Consider the following 18350-nt stretch of genomic DNA (forward strand, 5'->3'; position numbering starts at 1 on the left):
CGTAGTGGCCAAATCAGCCCATGCAATTTGGCCAAATTTTAACGTTTAAAATTTGTACGTCTTAAATTATTTGCTTGTCACTGACGTCTATGTTGCATGATTAATTGAAATCAAGTAATAATTAAACACCTAGCTCCCTTTCCCAATGCTTTGCACTAATCAAATTATTTTGAGTGAGCAGAATTATTAGATTTGTGACCTGGCCAAAATGAGACTATGACCTCAATTCAATGTTGTTTCACATATATAATTGACAAGTATTTATTATGTATATTAAATTTTAGATTGCAATACCGTGTCGAAACTTATCTGGTCTATCGCGCACGTTTGAACGATTGAAAGTTTGCAATCAGAGTTCTAGTACTTTAATTTATTGTTTTATTGGGTTTAAATTCTATACAGTGACAATTTAAATAATATATTTACATAATCATATTATTTATAAGGTAATTACGAGTAAATTTCTATGATAGATATTTGATAAATAGTAATAATAATAATAATAATAATAATAATAATAATAATAATAATAATAATAATAATATGTTATCACATATTTAATAATCTCAGATAGTATGGCAGTAGAGAGTTATAATTATGTTATCCAGGGAAAGTATTTTATTTCACAATCATTTATCCACAAAGCCTGACAGAAAAATTATTTATCAGTCATGAGAATGCAAAAACTGAATTCTGTGTCCATAGAAACCATTGGCGTTGAATATAACTAGTGCCTAGGCACCAATTGTTTTGTGACAAAGCAGAGCTAATTACGTGATACATGCTAGGTAGGACTAAGGACAAGTTACAAAATAATTGTGATAATTCATTCTGCCCATATCATGCATGTACATAAACTCTTGAGAGAATTCCAATTTATTACATCCTCTGCAATCTCCTTTTTTTTTCCTTGCTAAAATAAAATATGAGTAAACACATAAAAATGGGTGCCAACATGGATTGTCAGACTGAGATCCGTGTAGCCAATAAGGACTTAAGATTAGATGCAGGTGGGGTGAGTCATTGCTACTGAAAAATGCATAGGAATTAGAGAATTGACCAAAGGGGGACGTATCTATGAATTCACAATCCATAGATGGATAAGCTAAGCAAATATTACTATACTATATGGAATGAGATGCACAATCGTTTAACTATTCAACACAACTGCGTAGTTGCTATTCAACACAACTTGAGATCGTCTTTCTAGGAACCGATAAACTTAAACACCTGAATCTGCCTCTGCACATAGTACAAACATATAAGAAGCATTATTACGCACATGTTGCACTTTTTTCTTTTCTTTTTGGCATTACATCAAGTCATGATTGAACACTTATTACTATGGGTGTACAAAGAACACTGACAAATCGCACCAACCCGATAATTCGAGTCAAACCGAGAAAAAAAATCCGACTATGATTTAGTTTGGTGTTGGAAAAAAAAATCCTACCATAATTGATTTGGTTTGGTTTGGTTGTAACTAAAGAAAGTCAAACTGAAACCAAACCAACCCAACCCAACATTATATATATAGAAATTTTAGATATATTTAATATATAAATATATTTATTGTGATATAATTTATAAATATTTCTTAAGATTTTTCATTATTTTATCTTTTAAGATATTATTTCAAGGTTGGACTTAGAACTTTTGAATGTTCCAATAAGTTTCATAGCCATTAACATTAATAAATTAAATAATGCTAACAAAAGCCCAAACCAAAATTAAATCAATACTAATGCTAACAAAAGACGTTCAATTCAATACTACAAACGGGAATGTATTGAATATCTATTTTTTATTTTGCAATAATTTAGATAAAAATGCATAACCTATTTTTTTTAGTCTTTAGTCATGTAATTAATACTCCTTCTACTTATTTTAGCATAACTTAGTACTTTTAGATTATGTTTATTTTTATTATGACTTTTTAATTAACAATATTTATATTACATAATTTTATTATCTTTATTATTGAATATTTTAGGATAATGCCATGACACATCTCATATTTTGTATTACTTTATATAGTTGTATCTTATTAGGATTAAAAAAATATTTTGAACACAATTTATATGTTTTGTTCTACGAAGATTTTACCGAAAACCCCCCGAAACAATCCAAATAACCCGAGAAAAAACAAGAGCGAAAAATCCGAGTTTTATTGGTTTGGTTTGGTCTTTAGATTTAATAATCTGACACAATTGGTTTGATTTAGTAATTGTAAAATTCGAACCAACCCGACCTATGTACACCCCTACTTATTACAAGTACCTGACTGAATATTAAATATCACAATTCACAGTAGAGTGCCCTCAGCTGGAGCGGGTGGGCCGGGAAGCACAACGGGAACATCAGGAGGTTGAGGTGCAAATGGGCTAGATAAAGGTCCTGGGCCTGGGCCTAGAGGAGGATCACGAGGGCCTAAAGCCCAACTTCGTCTGCCGACACAGTCTTCCAAGGCCCAACAGCAGCATAGGAAATAGAAGCTGCCACAACACACAATGTAAAAGTGCAACTGTTAGTAGCAATCTATGTCTTGTGCATCTTAAGCTAAATGCTTAGGTGCCCTTTGGTTTGAGGAGAAACACTGATCTCAATTGCTGCAAAATTTTGACATTTATATTTTAAAAGTTTATAATTTCCTACCGCAATCTCAAGTTAACATACAATGAAAATTGAGTTTATAATGAATTATTTCTTAAAACATGATCTGGACAAAATTAAAGCTCTTAAGTTACATGAACTCGTAAGTGACACTCTAGATCCCCCTAAGCGTGACGCTAACTACAGTGTTGTTTCAATTTTCAAAGTGAGGTGAACGTACGCGTGAAGATAATGAGTTACTATTAAATAAAATATATAATTAAAAAAAGACCTAAATAGAACACCCGTGTTTTATTTACTGATCAAAACAGTTGTACTCTCTCCGTCTCATATTAGATAAAATATTTTCCTTTTTAGTCTGTCCAAAACAAATGACACATTTTTAAATTTGGAAATAATTCAACTTTAAACTATTCATTTTATCCATTTATCCTTAATGAGAAGCTTTTATAGTCACACAAATGTATGGCTCCACAAACCTTTTACCCCTTAAGATTTTAAAATTACAAATTTTAAAAGTCTTCTTCTATTTTCTTAAACTTCGCGCCAAGGGAGTAATAAAATACAAAAGTGAATCTCCCTTTGTTGCTTCTTTAGAGTCATTTACTTAATTATTTCATATGTTATATCGTGACAACTTACCCATCCCAATTCCCAAAATATTCCCTAAAAGGTAAAAAACAGATAAAATGAACGAACTTGCGTTAAAAATACCGTTTCAATTTATATGAACCTATTTGACTGGGCACGAAGTTTAAGAAAAAAATAAAGAATTTTAGAATTTGTGGTACTAAACAAGTCAAAAAGGAATCCAGAATATTTGCATGGTTATAAATGCTTCTCATTAAGGGTAGAGTTGGAAGTTTAAGCTAAATTGTTTCCAAATTTAAAAAAAAGTCATTCTTTTCGGAACGAATCAAAAAGAAAATAAGTCCACATAAACTGGAACAGAGATAACAGTACCAACCAAGAAGAGAGGGCAAAGCACAAGTTAGAAAAGTAGCGACGAAAAAACCCAGAACCAATGGTATTATGGTAGTGTTGATGAGTCCAACCAGATCCTGGTCCAGCCATACTCGGAACATTTGGTGGTGCTGGTGCGTACATCTTAATCTTATTCTCCTCAAATCTTCTACTACTTGCTAAACAAAACCAACTATAACAAGAATTTTATACGAATAGAGTTCTCGGCTAAGGTACGAGGATGTCTTATCTGCTTATAGTATATATGGATAGTGACCGACAAGGAATGAGATCTTATCGTACAAAGAAAGCGGTGGTGCATATCCTTTTATGTTCCAAGTGTATCGCTTCCATGCATATCCACGTATTACCTCACCTTCGTTTTCTCTTTTTATAATCATAAAGTTCCGAGCAATTTTCTGCACGCTTCAACTAATTTTACGAAATATTTAGAATATTATTTTTCACCAGCAATAATTTTATCCACCAAGACGAGGAAAGACCACTTAATATATTTTTCCTCTATTGAGATTTGAACAAGAATACTTCAGGTTTTCTCACGTTCAACTTCAAATCAAGCATAACGCAAGTAAACCGTGGGCCGGTGGGATAAACAACTGTTTTATCTCATATTTTCATGAAAAGAAAAAAAAAAAAAGGAGACGGGATATGTTTTTACGGGATAAATTAATAGTGGACTAGTGGTTAAATATACTATAAGTTAAGTTCAAACTTTAATCCCGAAAAAGAATATACACCAAGTCACTAACCCTGTGATTGCATTATAGATGTTAATTTACTACATATATAAGTAATAAAATTTGAATTTAACAGAAAAGACATATTAGTGGAGAACCCCCTGAATACACCAAATAATATTTCTTCCCTGAAGCATATGAAGGACGTTCGATAGTCTACTTTAGTAAGATACTAATGTTTTTTTTCTTCTTATGTACCAAATTAAGATTACTCGATTTAATCTAGTTTCTAGAATTGACGGTTCTAATTACGGAAAAGAACCAAATATACGCTTGAATATATCGTTCGTTATACTTTGGGTCTAAATATATCCTTACCGTAATATTAATGGTTGAAATATATCCCTCTTCCGTTAAGTTTGTCCAAGGTGGATATCCAATCCTATGTGGCACTAACATTTGAAGAAATGGATATCACGTGGTATATCACCTCAATGCCCCTAACCCATTTTACCCCTCCTCTCTATTTGTTTTTCCAACACTAAAATTTTATTCCCCATCCACCACCATTGTCACCGTAACCGCCACCAATATTGAATTCCAAAGTTTAGTGTTTTATATTAAAAAACAACAAGGCAAAAAAGAGGTGTATGTACTAATATAACTTCAACTAAAGACACTGAAAATTTGAGAATTTCCGAAGCCAGAAACGTATCAAGAAAGAAAGAAACTTGTGCTTCAGTTGAAACTCATGAACACTACCTCTCTCCCTTTGGTTGCTAGTTCCTACTTCTTGTTGAAGTTTGGCAAAATGCAAAAGTCCCACGTCGGTTGGGAGAAGAGTTGGGGGGATTTTTCCCCCTATAAAAGAAGGCCTAATGTTTAGGATTTATACACACCTTTCATTTGCCTTCTTATCTTCTTAAGACATTTGTATCTTCTCTCTTTAGTATTATTTCACTTGTATTTTGGAGTGAAATAAAATATTGGTTGTGTCCGAGGAGTAGGCAAAATTAGCCGAACCTCGTAAATTTTGGTGTTCCTTTTATTGTTGCTTTATTGTCTTATTTATTATTTGGTGGCTGTCATAATTTTTGGTATAGTAGTTGTGACTTATTCACACTATATACATTTGGCTTCCACAACAATTGGTATCAGAGCCAAGGTACTGTCTAAGTATGCTCTGTGGTTGCAGCATAGTCTGATCTTCCACATCAGAAAAGATTTATCTTGGTAACTGAGTCAAGGTTCTGTCTGAGTATGCTCTGTGGTTGCAGCTTAGTCTGACCTTCCACACCAGAAAGGAAATAATCTTGATTTGTGTCGTCAGCTATTAAATAATATTTGTGTCAAAGATGTGAGACAATAAACAAGAAGAATCTACATCAAGTGTCAACAATACGTCATCATTGGCATCTTCGCTTATGACAAGAATTGTCAAATGCGAAATTTGCGGTAGAAATATTTGACGGGTCCAGACATTTTGGGATGTGGCAAGGCGAGGTTCTAGATGTCCTTTTTCAACAAGGGCTAGATCTGGCCATTGAAGAAAAAAAACCAGATGTTATTGGAGAAGAAGATTGGAAGATTCTCAATCGTGTTGCTTGCGGTACCATTCGATCCTACCTTGCTAGAGAGCAGAAATATCCATACACAAAGGAAACTTCTGCAAGTAAATTATGGAAAGCACTGGAGGATAAATTTTTGAAGAAAAACAGTCAAAATAAATTGTACATGAAGAAAAGACTGTTTCACTTCACCTATGTTCCTGGTACCACGATGAATGAACATATCACCAGTTTCAATAAGTTGGTCACAGATTTGCAAAATATGGATACAACTTATGATGATGGTGACTTGGCCTTGATGTTGTTGGCGTCACTTCCTGATGAGTACGAGCACCTTGAAACTACTCTACTCCATGGAAATGACGAAGTTTCTCTTAGAGAAGTTTGTTCGGCTTTGTACAGCTATGAACAAAGAAAGCGAGAAAAACAGAAGGGCGGAGAAGGAGAAACACTATTTGTGAGGGGTCGTCCTCAAAATCAAATGAGGACAAAGAAGGGAAGATCCAAGTCAAGATCCAGACCCAACAAAGATGAATGTGTCTTTTATCGAGAAAAGGGGCACTGGAAGAAAGACTGTCCGAAGTTGAAGAATAAGGCCAAACATAACAATGGAAAGGCCATTATGGATTCAAATGTAGCTGATTGTGATGATTCAGACTTCTCATTAGTTACAACAGAGTCATCAACATCATCAGACATATGGTTGATGGACTCGGCTTGTAGCTATCATATGTGTCCCAACAGGGACTGGTTTGTGGAATTTCAAGAAGGAGAATATGGAGTCATCCACACAGCGGATAACATCCCTCTTACCTCATATGGCATTGGTTCAATACGATTAAGGAACCATGATGGAATGATCAGAACATTAACAGATGTTCGATTTGTACCGGATTTGAAGAAGAATCTCATCTCTGTAGGAGCCCTAGAATCAAAAGGGTTCAAAATCATTGCAGAAAATGGAGTGATGAGAGTATGCTCCGGTGCACTAGTGGTAATGAAGGCTAATCGGAATAACAATGATATGTACCGCTATCGTAGCAGTACAGTTATTGGGACAGCGACAGTGACATCCAGTGACGACAAAGAGGCAGAAGCAACCAAGCTATGGCACATCCGCTTGGGACATGCTGGAGGAAAATCCTTGAAAACTCTATCAGATCAAGGATTGTTAAAAGGAGTAAAGGCTTGCAACTTGGAGTTTTGTGAGCATTGTGTCAAAGGGAAACAGACAAGGGTTAAATTTGGTACAGCGATCCATAATACAAAAGACATTTTGGATTATGTACACTCTGATGTTTGGGGTCCTTCCAAAACACCTTCATTGGGTGGGAAGCACTATTTTTTGTAACCTTTGTTGATGATTTTTCCCGAAGAGTGTGGGTGTATACAATGAAAAGCAAAGATGAAGTGCTGGGAATTTTTCTCAAATGGAAGACGATGGTGGAGAATCAAACAGGCAAGAGGATCAAGTGTATTCGCACAGACAATGGAGGTGAATACAAAAATGATCATTTCAATAATGTCTGTGAAAATGATGGCATCATCCGACACTTCACTGTCAGGCATACACCACAACAGAATGGAGTGGCAGAACGTATGAACCGGACCTTGCTGGAGAAGGTATGGTGTATGTTGTCCAATGCTGGCTTGGGCAAAGAATTTTGGGCTGAGGTAGTTACATATGCATGCCACCTCATTAATCGCTTACCATCTGTTGTTGTTGATGGCAAGACACCATTTGAAAAATGGTACGGAAAGCCTGCTATAGATTATGACTCTTTGCACGTGTTTGGCTCAATTGCATATTATCATGTGACAGAGTCAAAATTGGATCCAAGGGCAAAGAAGACTATTTTTATGGGAATTACTTCTGGAGTCAAAGGATATCGCTTATGGTGTCCTATGACAAAGAAAGTAATATTCAGCAGGGATGTTACCTTTGATGAATCTGGTATGGTAAATAAGGTAACAGAAGATACCAAACAAAATGAAGGTGCTTCTAAGCATGTGGAGTTTGAGGGAAAATTTATATTTCCTACACAAGAAGCAGAGGAGGAAACAAATGAAGATTACCCTCTGGAAGGAGAGCCAGTATAGGAGATTCCAACTCAGGAACCTCAACAACAACTTGAATCAATAGCAACCAGCAAGCCAAAAAGAACAATAACGAAACCTGTTCGTCTCATAGAAACGGTTGCTTGTGCAACCTCAATTGTAGCTGATGATGTTCCTACCACTTATAAAGACGCAGTCCAAAGTTCAAAAGAAGATAAGTGGAGGATTACCATGAATGATGAAATACAGTCCCTTCATCAGAATCATACATGGAGATTGGCCAATCTCCCGAAGGGAAAGAAAGCAATTGGGTGCAAATGGGTATTTGCAAAGAAGGAAGGATTTCCTAACCAAGTAGATGTTCGCTACAAAGCAAGATTGGTGGCCAAAGGATATGCTCAAAAGGAGGGAATTGATTACAATGAAGTGTTTTCTCCAGTTGTAAAACATTCCTCCATTAGAATTATGTTGGCTTTGGTAGCACAATTGAATTTGGAACTAGTTCAGATGGATGTAAAAACTGCATTTTTACATGGAAACTTGGAGGAGGAAATCTACATGACTCAGCCAGAAGGATTCAAAGTTGCTGGAAAAGAAAATATGGTATGCACACTTGAAAAATCGTTGTACGGATTGAAACAATCTTCTAGACAATGGTACAAGCGATTTGACGAGTTTATGTTGCGGCAAGGGTACAAGAGAAGCAAATACGATCATTGTGTGTATTTGCGCAAGCTTAAAGATGGTTCCTTTGTATATCTTCTCCTATATGTTGATGATATATTGATAGCTTCCAAGAATTCGGAAGAAATTGATAAGTTGAAGATTCAACTGAAGAAGGAGTTCGAGATGAAGGATTTGGGTAAGGCAAAGAAATTTTTTGGCATGGAGATAATAAGAGATAAACGTTCAAAGAAACTCTGTTTATCTCAGAAAGAATATTTGAAGAGAGTATTTCAACGTTTTGGCATAGATGACAAGACTAAGCCAGTTAGTACTCCACTTGCTTCCTATTTTAAGCTAAGTACTACTATGTCGCCAATGGATGAAGCTGAACGAGAGTATGTCAAAGGTACCATACACAAATGCTGTTGGTAGCTTGATGTATGCAATGGTTTGCACAAGGCCTGACATTTCACAAGCTGTTGGAGTTATTAGCAGATATATGCACAATCCAGGGAAGGAGCATTGGCAAGCTGTGAAATGGATTCTACGGTATATTCATAATACTGTAGATGTCGGGTTAGTTTTTGAGCAGGAAGACAATCAGTCTGTAGTTGGATATTGTGACTCAGATTTTGCGGGTGATCTGGACAAACGAAGATCAACTACTAGTTATGTGTTTACTTTTGCAAAGGCACCAGTTAGTTGGAAGTCTACTTTGCAGTCAACAGTTGCTTTGTCTACAACAGAGGCAGAGTACATGGCTATTACAGAGGCTGTGAAGGAGGCAATTTGGCTTCAAGGATTGCTAAAGGAGCTTGGTGTTGAACAAAAAGGTATCACAATTTTTTGTGATAGTCAAAGTGCTATTCAATTAGCGAAGAACCAAGTTTATCATGCAAGGACGAAGCACATTGATGTTCGCTATCATTTTGTACGAGAAATCATAGAAGAAGGTGGAGTCACGATGAAGAAAATTCATACTACAGAGAATCATGCTGATATGCTGACAAAAGTGGTGACTACGATCAAGTTTCAACATTGTTTGGATTTGATCAACATTGTTGAACACTGAAGATTGAAGATGAAGACACAACCAAAATTATTTATTGAGAAAGAATTGAAGATGTGGAATTTTGCCAAGGTGGAGATTTGTTAAAGTTTGGCAAAATGCCAAAGTCCCACATCGGTTGGGAGAAGAGTTGGGGGATTTTCCCCCCTATAAAAGAAGGCCTAATGTTTAGGATTTAAACACACCTTTCATTTGCCTTCTTATCTTCTAAGGCATTTGTATCTTCTCTCTTTAGTATTATTTCACTTGTATTTTGGAGTGAAATAAAATATTGGTTGTGTCCGAGGAGTAGGCAAAATTAGCCGAACCTCGTAAATTTTGGTGTTCCTTTTATTGTTGCTTTATTGTCTTATTTATTATTTGGTGGCTACCATAATTTTTGATATAGTAGTTGTGACTTATTCACACTATATACATTTGGCTTCCGCAACACTTCTAACATAAGTGCAAAGGTTGATCAAATTGCATACTTCTCAAGCACAGGACAAATGAGAAAAAAATTCACAGCTCTTAGACACAAGAAAGAACTTAAAACAAGATCCAAAATATATAAAATTCCAAACCTTTGGAAAATGAATAAGGAAAATTATTACCAAAGCAAAACAGAACCCCCTCCCAAAAGAAGTTTCCTTCTTTATTTGGGCATTATTATCTGATAGGAGTTAAAATTTTATTATGTTTAAATAATAATGGAGAGAAAGTTAACTTCTTGAAGGAATTTGAATTTTTCTCCATAAAAGTGGAGAAAATAATCCTACGGTAGATAATATTGGAAAGTATTGAAAATGTAGATAAAAGATTAATAAGGTAGAAACAATTGTTTTAACAACCAAATATAGAAAGCAGAGGCGGAGCTAGGATTTAAAGCTTGTGGGTTCGGGATTCTACTTCATTTATATTACTGGGTTCTAAATTAACAATTTATACATATTCAATGAATTTGTACGATAAATACATGGTTTGGATAAAAGTTATTGGATTCGGCCAAACCCACGAGGCCTATGCTAGCTCCGCCCATGATAGAAAGTATATAAGCGAATACAGGAGAGAGTAGAGACCTAGTATTTTGAACCAAAATAACAACTATAAGGATAGACATGCATTCCATTTTATACTCACTCCCGAGTGAAAAACTCATGACCAGCATGAGCGGAAGATAGTCTAATTAGTGAATAAACTTTCCCTTTTAATTGGGTTTTTGTGTTCAAGAAAACTGCAAAGCAGTTTAAACATTGATCAGTTTTTGACCTTTATATGATAAATTTCTGCTATAGTTAGGTATTGCCTTTATGCTCTTTTGGATCAAAATCAAAAGAGGATAAATAGAAAGGAGGGGTAAAATGGGTTAGGGGCGCTGAGGTGGCATGCCACATGGCATCCAACTCATCAAATATCAGTGTCACGTAAGATTGGGTATCCACCATGGACAAACTTAAAGGACAAGGAGTATATTTGAACTAATAGTATTACATCAATGGTATATTTGGACACAAAGTATAAAACGAGAGATATATTTAAACATTTTCTCATAATATAGGGTATATTTGATCCTTTTCTGTTCTAATTATGACTCCCGCTAGTATCTTCAAAGAGATAGGGGTTTGGTAATATGGATCTGTAGCTCAGCCTTGTCAGAAATTCTAGAAAATATTCCACAAACTAGTATTTTGGGAAGGAAAAAAAAGACAATTTTAAAATTAAAGCAAGCTTTTCGTTTTCGACTTAGTTTTCAGATGATCCTGGAAATTTTATGTCATAGAAGTGTTGAAAGTTTTAGGAAAATACTGACAGTTCTATGCGTGGAAGTACCCTCCAAACGGCAGCCGATGTACAGAACGAATTCATGAAACGATTGAAATGGAAATTTACAAGTAATTGCTCCATCCATTCCAAGTTATGTTACCCTATTATTATTATTTTAAAAAGGAAGGAATAACCTCTTTTCTTTGATAATAATTTAACTTACACTTTCATTTGACTCCTAATAACAAACTTTTATAGCTCCACATATAACAATGGTATGTTTAAGACCAAAAATTTCAAAAAAAAACTTATAACTACATAAATGTTATGATATGTAACATGTTTAATACCACAAGTATCAATGATCTTTTCTTCTTTTTTTAAACTTCGTGTCTAATCATATAGGTTCACAAAATTCGAACGGTGTGAGCACGAGCTAGTACCTTCTAGTTTGCTGCAGCCACCCACCCACATATCATGCACATATTAAAGAATTGCACACAATATTCTCTACTCATTCTCATGTAATCATTAATGTACTCATTCACTAGCAACAAAGAAGAAGAAGAATAACAAGATTTACTTTTACAGTATGGATTGCAAACACAACTTATAACTTTTCATCATACATACTGTTCTCTCCAACTCTTCTCAAAATCTAACTCAACAGGTGCTGAGTTTGGAATTCCATTCTAGCCAAGTATTCTTGAGGCATCAGAAAATATGAACTGGGATACCAGGGAATTCATTAAGGAGATACATTTAAATAGATCAAGATATCCGAGTGTAGATCTTGCAAGAAAAACGGAAGACAACATTATTTCAAAGTCATAACTATGTGGGCAGAGTCTTTCTCTTCTTCACCTTTTCTTGGGCTGCGGGTCTACGGAAACAACCTCTCTACCTTACCATGTAGAAATAAGGTCTGCGTACATACTACCGTCCCAGACCCCACTTATGGGATTAGACTAGGTCAGTTGCAGTTGTTGTACTATGTGGGCAGAACATGCAGATATAAGAGGATAGAACATTTCTGAGATTGTTTAATGTTTATTATGATTTTCATTGATCTAAACAGAGTCTGCTAATATGAAGAAACAAAATTTACATGTACAATAATGAAAAGATTCTCATTATCCAAAAGAATACAAAGGAGAATACTACGATAAAAATGCTTGTTTACCTCTCTATGCTGTTGAGAAGCTTCTTGATTTACGTATAGGACAAATAATCTGTAAGTTTTGCAGCTCCTTGAAGTATACCATTGTAGAATCACGTCGTTCATTATAGACTTTACAGGCTTTCTTTTCCTTTCTTGTTAGAATCCTTCTTTGATGGCTTTGTCTTTCTTCTTGGAGCACCAGTTGCAGGTTCCACCAATGGGCCGGACCACGTTTGGATCGGTTCTTTTGAATATGAGAAATTAATGGATGTGAATGGAACTTCTGAGGGTTCATAGGCTGGATCAATGTGATGTGAAGAACCCAAGGTATAACCTAATGTTCCATCCTGGTGTGGGGGAGGAAACTTTTCACTCTTGCTCTTCGCGTTTGCTTGTGTTACTAGACGCCGCCTCTGTTTAAGCAAGTTAAGCAAAAGTCAGTAACAACAAGGCCAGAATGCACTAAAGAAATAAATCGGAGGATTGAACGGAAAAGGAATTATATTGCCCTCCCGACTTTCAAATTTATATGACAATTTCTATTTTCCAACATGTAAAAATGATCCCCATTCCACCAGTAGTAGTATTTATTACAACTCCTAAAGTTTCAAGAATTTATATTCATCAAAGAATCAAGTTTAAACTTCGATGTGTGTTTTCTCTATCAAACATTGTTCAATTACTACTTTAATAATCCTTCCTTTGTCGCATGTAGAATACCTACGTCAAATTAACATTTTAAAAATTGTGCACCGCCAAATGTTATCACATAAAATGAAACAGAGGGAGTATATTTAGCAGATGTTGTAACACCAAAATAAACATTTGTTTGCTTATTAAAATGGAATCAGAGGAATATTGTGTATAAAATGTGAAACTACTAGGGAAAAGCAAGGCCGGATTTGACAATCATGTCAGTAGCAGACAGCAACTTCGTATGTTTTGCGTTGGAACTACTACGACAGATCCAGATTTTGCATAAAATGCATATGCAATTTTACAACACTTGGACGGTAAAATATTAGAAACATGACATGACACAGAGGCATACTATTTAACCCCGGGACAGAAATTAACTGAATTTGAATATTTGACCATTTTTATATTTTATTATCTTTGCTTTATTAGTTTCACATTGGAACTACTCCAACAGGTTCACATTATGCACAAAATGCATATGCAATCTTACAAGACTTAGATGGTAAAATATTACTAGAACATAAAGGTAATGCTGAAATGAGCTTCTTAAATGACATACATCGATATTGACTTGCAGCTCCGCATTGGCTTCAGGAGCAGGGATTGCCCTCACTGCTCGATCACGGTGACGATTTCTCCTTACACCATCAGCATTAGCTTTCCCAGTAGCTCTTTGTCTATTTCATAGCAAATAGTTCAGGTAAACATTTTAGGAGGAAAATGACAAACTGCTTCTGCAGGTAAACGAAGCAGATAGAAGAAAATGAAGTTCCCCTACTTAATATCACAAAAATATGCTAATTGAGAAGGCAGATTCATGTTTTTGTAACTGGTTCCATTAGCAGGTCCCAACTATAAAAGGGAATTTGCATATGAAACAAAATAATTTTAAAGAAATACTGATGAAATATAAAAAAGTATACACAGCAAATAGCTATCTCGACAAGAATGGTTTCTTCTCTATACAAAATAATACATCTAAATATACAAATGTGAAATATTAAGAGTGGATATAAAAGGATCTAGATAACTAGACCTTCGAGATTCTTCGTCTCGCCGTTTTGCATCCATTTCTTTGCTGGGTGGATATTTGGGAAGGCTGGAAGGTTCACAGGCGTAAGGTTTGGTAGTAAAGAACTGCACAAGAATAAACGGAACAAATATTGACAGTCCATCAAAAGTTTCTATGAAACTAAATTTTAGAAAAGTGTAAAACTCTGGCATCAAATGCTCCACATCCATCCTTGTGTAACTAAGACAGGTCAATCAATCCTTTAGGTTTCCTCAAGAGCATGTGAAAGCAAAAGCGGGAGACTTTAAAACAAACAGAGACTTCATCACTTAAACAGTTAAGTGATGAAGTAACAAAATGGATATGAACAGCTTACTGCACTCTGTAATGCAGTTGTAGCTGTCTGACGCTCAGCAGGATCAATGGCCAGAAGAGTCTCAATCAATGGCAACGATGAAGGCGGAAAATCTTTAAAAGTTTCTGCTATACATCTTCTGTATGATTGCTGAGGCTTGAATATAGTTGCATGTGGAAGCCTTGACTTTATCCAATATTCTTCTGACGGAGATCCGCATAGCTTGAAGATCTTGTGGAGCTGTTCAACCTGAATATTATGGAAGTTTAAATTAATCAAATCATGAAGCTCATTGCTAAAATCCAGTCCATGGAAATTTACTCAATAGTTACATAATACTGATTGTAAAACAATCATAAGTGGCAGGGTTACTTTTTGGTTCATGGTCCTCCCACCACTCTCAGTCCAGTGGGAAGGAGGATTTGCACATTGAGGAAAAAACAAAGACATTTAAGCTAAAGCTGGAGCAATGCTCAGAATTTTTTTCCCAGGCTTTTAGTCCTTTGGTTTGTGGTCCTGCCACTCCTTCCGATAAAAAGTCACATACACGTTTAAGCCCAAGGCGCTATTATCCCAGATTAAGCTGTATGCAACCATGTCTCAATCGGACTCGAAGCTAAGCACATTGTGTCATACTTCCATGTGAGCGGTCTGCTCTGACTGCTTTGGTTTCTTATGCTTAGCATTGTGTGACAGGGGAGAACCTACTAAAAACAGCAATATATAACCAGAGGCGGATCTAGGATTTCCGGAGGATGGGTGCACTATTAGTTTTTAAAAAAAAAAATTAAATAAAAAGGTTGGTAGGGGATTTGATCCCTTGACCTTAGGCTATTGGAAATAAGAGACCAAAACTAGTGCACCACTTAGTCTCTTTTGACCATGGGTTCCATCAAGTATATATATCTATTTTCGCCAAATTATATACATCATATCTATACTTTAACCCGAGGACCACGGGTTCACGTGAACCATATTTTACATGGTAGATCCGCCCCTGTATATAACTAATCTGAAACCAAAGTCTTTCATATCTCTACATCGCTTTCCTATCATGCTATAGAAAGTTATTTAGCAGTTCACTAAATCTTTATTAAATTAATTAAAGCTACATCTTCCACAAATAAAGATTTCTTTTTGTAGTAAGGAGAACTTCGAATGGAGAGAAATTAGTCATATAAGCAAATGTACCATAGTTGAAGGGAAAAAGCTTCTCTTTAACCAAAAGAAGCACAAGCAAGCAAATAATTTGATGCAAACAACAAGCACGGCAAAAACAGCATTCCTTTTTCTGGTATCACCCAAGACCTGTCACACTATCAGATTGTTTTTACCAACAAACTGTACCTCTGTACGACCAGGCATAATGGGTTTCCCAGCTAATAGCTCAGCTAAAATACAACCAGCACTCCAAAGATCAACACCAACACCATAGTCGGTGGCTCCAAGTAGAAGCTCTGGTGGTCTGTACCATAGAGTAACCACACGACTAGTCATGGGCTGCTTTTTATTGGGATCAAAGAAAGAAGCCAACCCAAAATCAGCAATCTTGAGTGCTCCCCCACTGTCAATAAGAAGATTTGATCCTTTTATATCGCGATGCAACACAAGACGGTTATGACAGTGTTCGAGCCCTGCTAATAGTTGATGCATGTAACATTTAACCTACAAATATTGACCAAAAAACAATGTAAACAATTTGGAAGCCAAACACTTGTAGCTAAAAAATCAACAAGCAAATAATACAAGTATATAACCCCAACCTGAGCCTCTGTGAACTTGATTCCAGGGCTTGCAGCAAGTCCAGCTAAATCATGATCCATATAATCAAACACGAGGTACAAACTACAAGACATCCTTGACGTAACCAATCCTCGCAACGTCATAACATTTGGATGATCCAAGCGGCGCAAAATCAAAATCTCTCTTGCCATAAATCTCACACTCTCTGGCTCCAAATTATCAAATCTAACCTTCTTCAGTGCAACAATGTCCCCCGTTAGATTATCTCTAGCTTTATAGACATTGCTATAAGTACCTTGCCCAATCTAAATAGCACAATAAATACAACACAGAAATGACAATGAATGAGATATTAATCAATCTACAAAACAAAAACAAGTAATTCAACCAATGAGGTTAACAATTGCTTGCCTTAGCTAGCTTCTCAAATGCATCCGCCCTGCGCGGAATCCAACCATTGATAGCCTCTCCAGCTACATCAGAAAGCCATGACGGCCATCCAGCCGCCACTTGCTCGCCGTGCACATTCTTAGGTGGGTTGCTTAGCCTTGGATTAGGCTTAGACCTTCTCCTCTCACCCCTATGCCTTGCATTCTCACCCTTCTTCTCATCCTTCTGATCCCTACCATTCACAACTTCACCAACATCACTACCTCCTCCGCCGCCACCTACGGCATCCACTTTATTTACAGTACCAACTTTCTCTCTCCTCCCAGATGGGGCAGCCAAATCTCTATCTACCCCATTTTCTCTCCTACTTCCAACTACAACCTCCCCATTAGGTGTCTCAGAAGATGAAATCTCTTTCCCAAATACACAACCCATTTTCCTACAATCTTAACCCTCATATCTCATCACACTGGACACCCTTTTTCCTCATTCAAATACTCACAAATCCCGCCACACAAAAATAAACCCACATGCAATAAGCTCAAAAAATGTAAACTTCACATGCGGAATAATCAAATGGAGCAAGATTGAGCTTAAAGATTTGAACTTTTGAGCAAAACAATCAAATGGAACAAGTTTGAGCTTAAAGATTTGAACTTTTGAGCGATTCAAGAAAGCAAAAATATAAATCAATCAAGCTATATCAGAAGTAATAGCTTTTCGAGAATGCAAGCCAAAAAAGGAAAAATCTTGAACAACAGCAAATAAAAATAAGATTTAAGGGAAAAGGGGTTGTTAGATAAATGTGTAAAAAAGTGGGATACGCTAATTGAAGAACCCTAGCTTAAGTGCCCAAGAAAGGAGAAGCAGTAATGATTTGGAGTTAAGCCCACCATTTATGGCGGTCAAAAATGGAGTTTGTATGTAGCTACAGAAAAGGCAAATATGCATAACACAGTAAACTAAGCTTTATTGCACTTCTTTTGTGGGATTGAAGATCCACACATTTATTAAAGTTTCAAACTAATATAGTCCCACACTTCCACCGTAAGAAAATATGCAATAAATATTTCTTTCTTTTTTTTTAAATTCAAGCAGAGATATTTGGTTTGAAGCCTACATGAATTGATATTTTTTATGCTGAGTCAGTTTGTCATTATCATTTTTAATACAACTAATACTATTATAAGTTATACATTAATTTAAGTATTTAAGTACTTTCTAGTTTATATTAAATATTATGGGTGTATATAGGTCAGGTTGGTTCGGATTTTATAATTATCAAACCAAACCAATTGTGTCGGGTTATTAAATCTAAAGACCAAACCAAACCAATAAAACTCGGGTTTTTCAATCTCGGTTTTTCTCGGGTTATTCGGATTTTTTTCCGGTAAAATCTTCGTAGAACAAAACATATAATTTGTGCTCAAAATATTTCTTTAATCCTAGTAAGATACAACTATATAAAGTATTTTTCAAGAAAATAATACAAAATATTAAATGCGGCATGGCTTGTCCTAAAATATTCAACAATAAAGACAATAAAATTATGTAATATAATTATTGCTAATTAAAAAGACATAATAAAAATAAACATAATCTAAAAGTATT

The 18350-nt window shown here is 35.6% G+C and overlaps 1 protein-coding gene and 1 long non-coding RNA gene across 2 annotated transcripts; both read right to left on the bottom strand.

Moving 5' to 3' along the window:
• Positions 1-1249: 1249 nt before the first annotated feature.
• On the bottom strand, positions 1250-3918 carry LOC107827958 (uncharacterized). Its single transcript, XR_012711609.1, has 2 exons — positions 3581-3918; positions 1250-2495 (listed from the first exon to the last, which is right to left on the bottom strand). It is a non-coding gene; the product is annotated as an uncharacterized LOC107827958 (long non-coding RNA).
• An 8490-nt stretch (positions 3919-12408) lies between these two features.
• On the bottom strand, positions 12409-17745 carry LOC107827957 (putative serine/threonine-protein kinase At1g54610). The gene is made up of 7 exons (XM_016655191.2): positions 16761-17745; positions 16370-16654; positions 15954-16271; positions 14628-14855; positions 14276-14376; positions 13799-13916; positions 12409-12953 (listed from the first exon to the last, which is right to left on the bottom strand). The coding sequence occupies exons 1-7, from the start codon at positions 17172-17174 to the stop codon at positions 12672-12674; spliced, it is 1746 nt and encodes a 581-aa protein (XP_016510677.2). The 5' UTR covers positions 17175-17745; the 3' UTR covers positions 12409-12671.
• Positions 17746-18350: the final 605 nt, after the last annotated feature.

The sequence above is a fragment of the Nicotiana tabacum genome, chromosome 7 (genome assembly GCF_000715075.1).
Source record: "Nicotiana tabacum cultivar K326 chromosome 7, ASM71507v2, whole genome shotgun sequence".
NCBI classification, from domain to species: Eukaryota; Viridiplantae; Streptophyta; class Magnoliopsida; order Solanales; family Solanaceae; genus Nicotiana; species Nicotiana tabacum.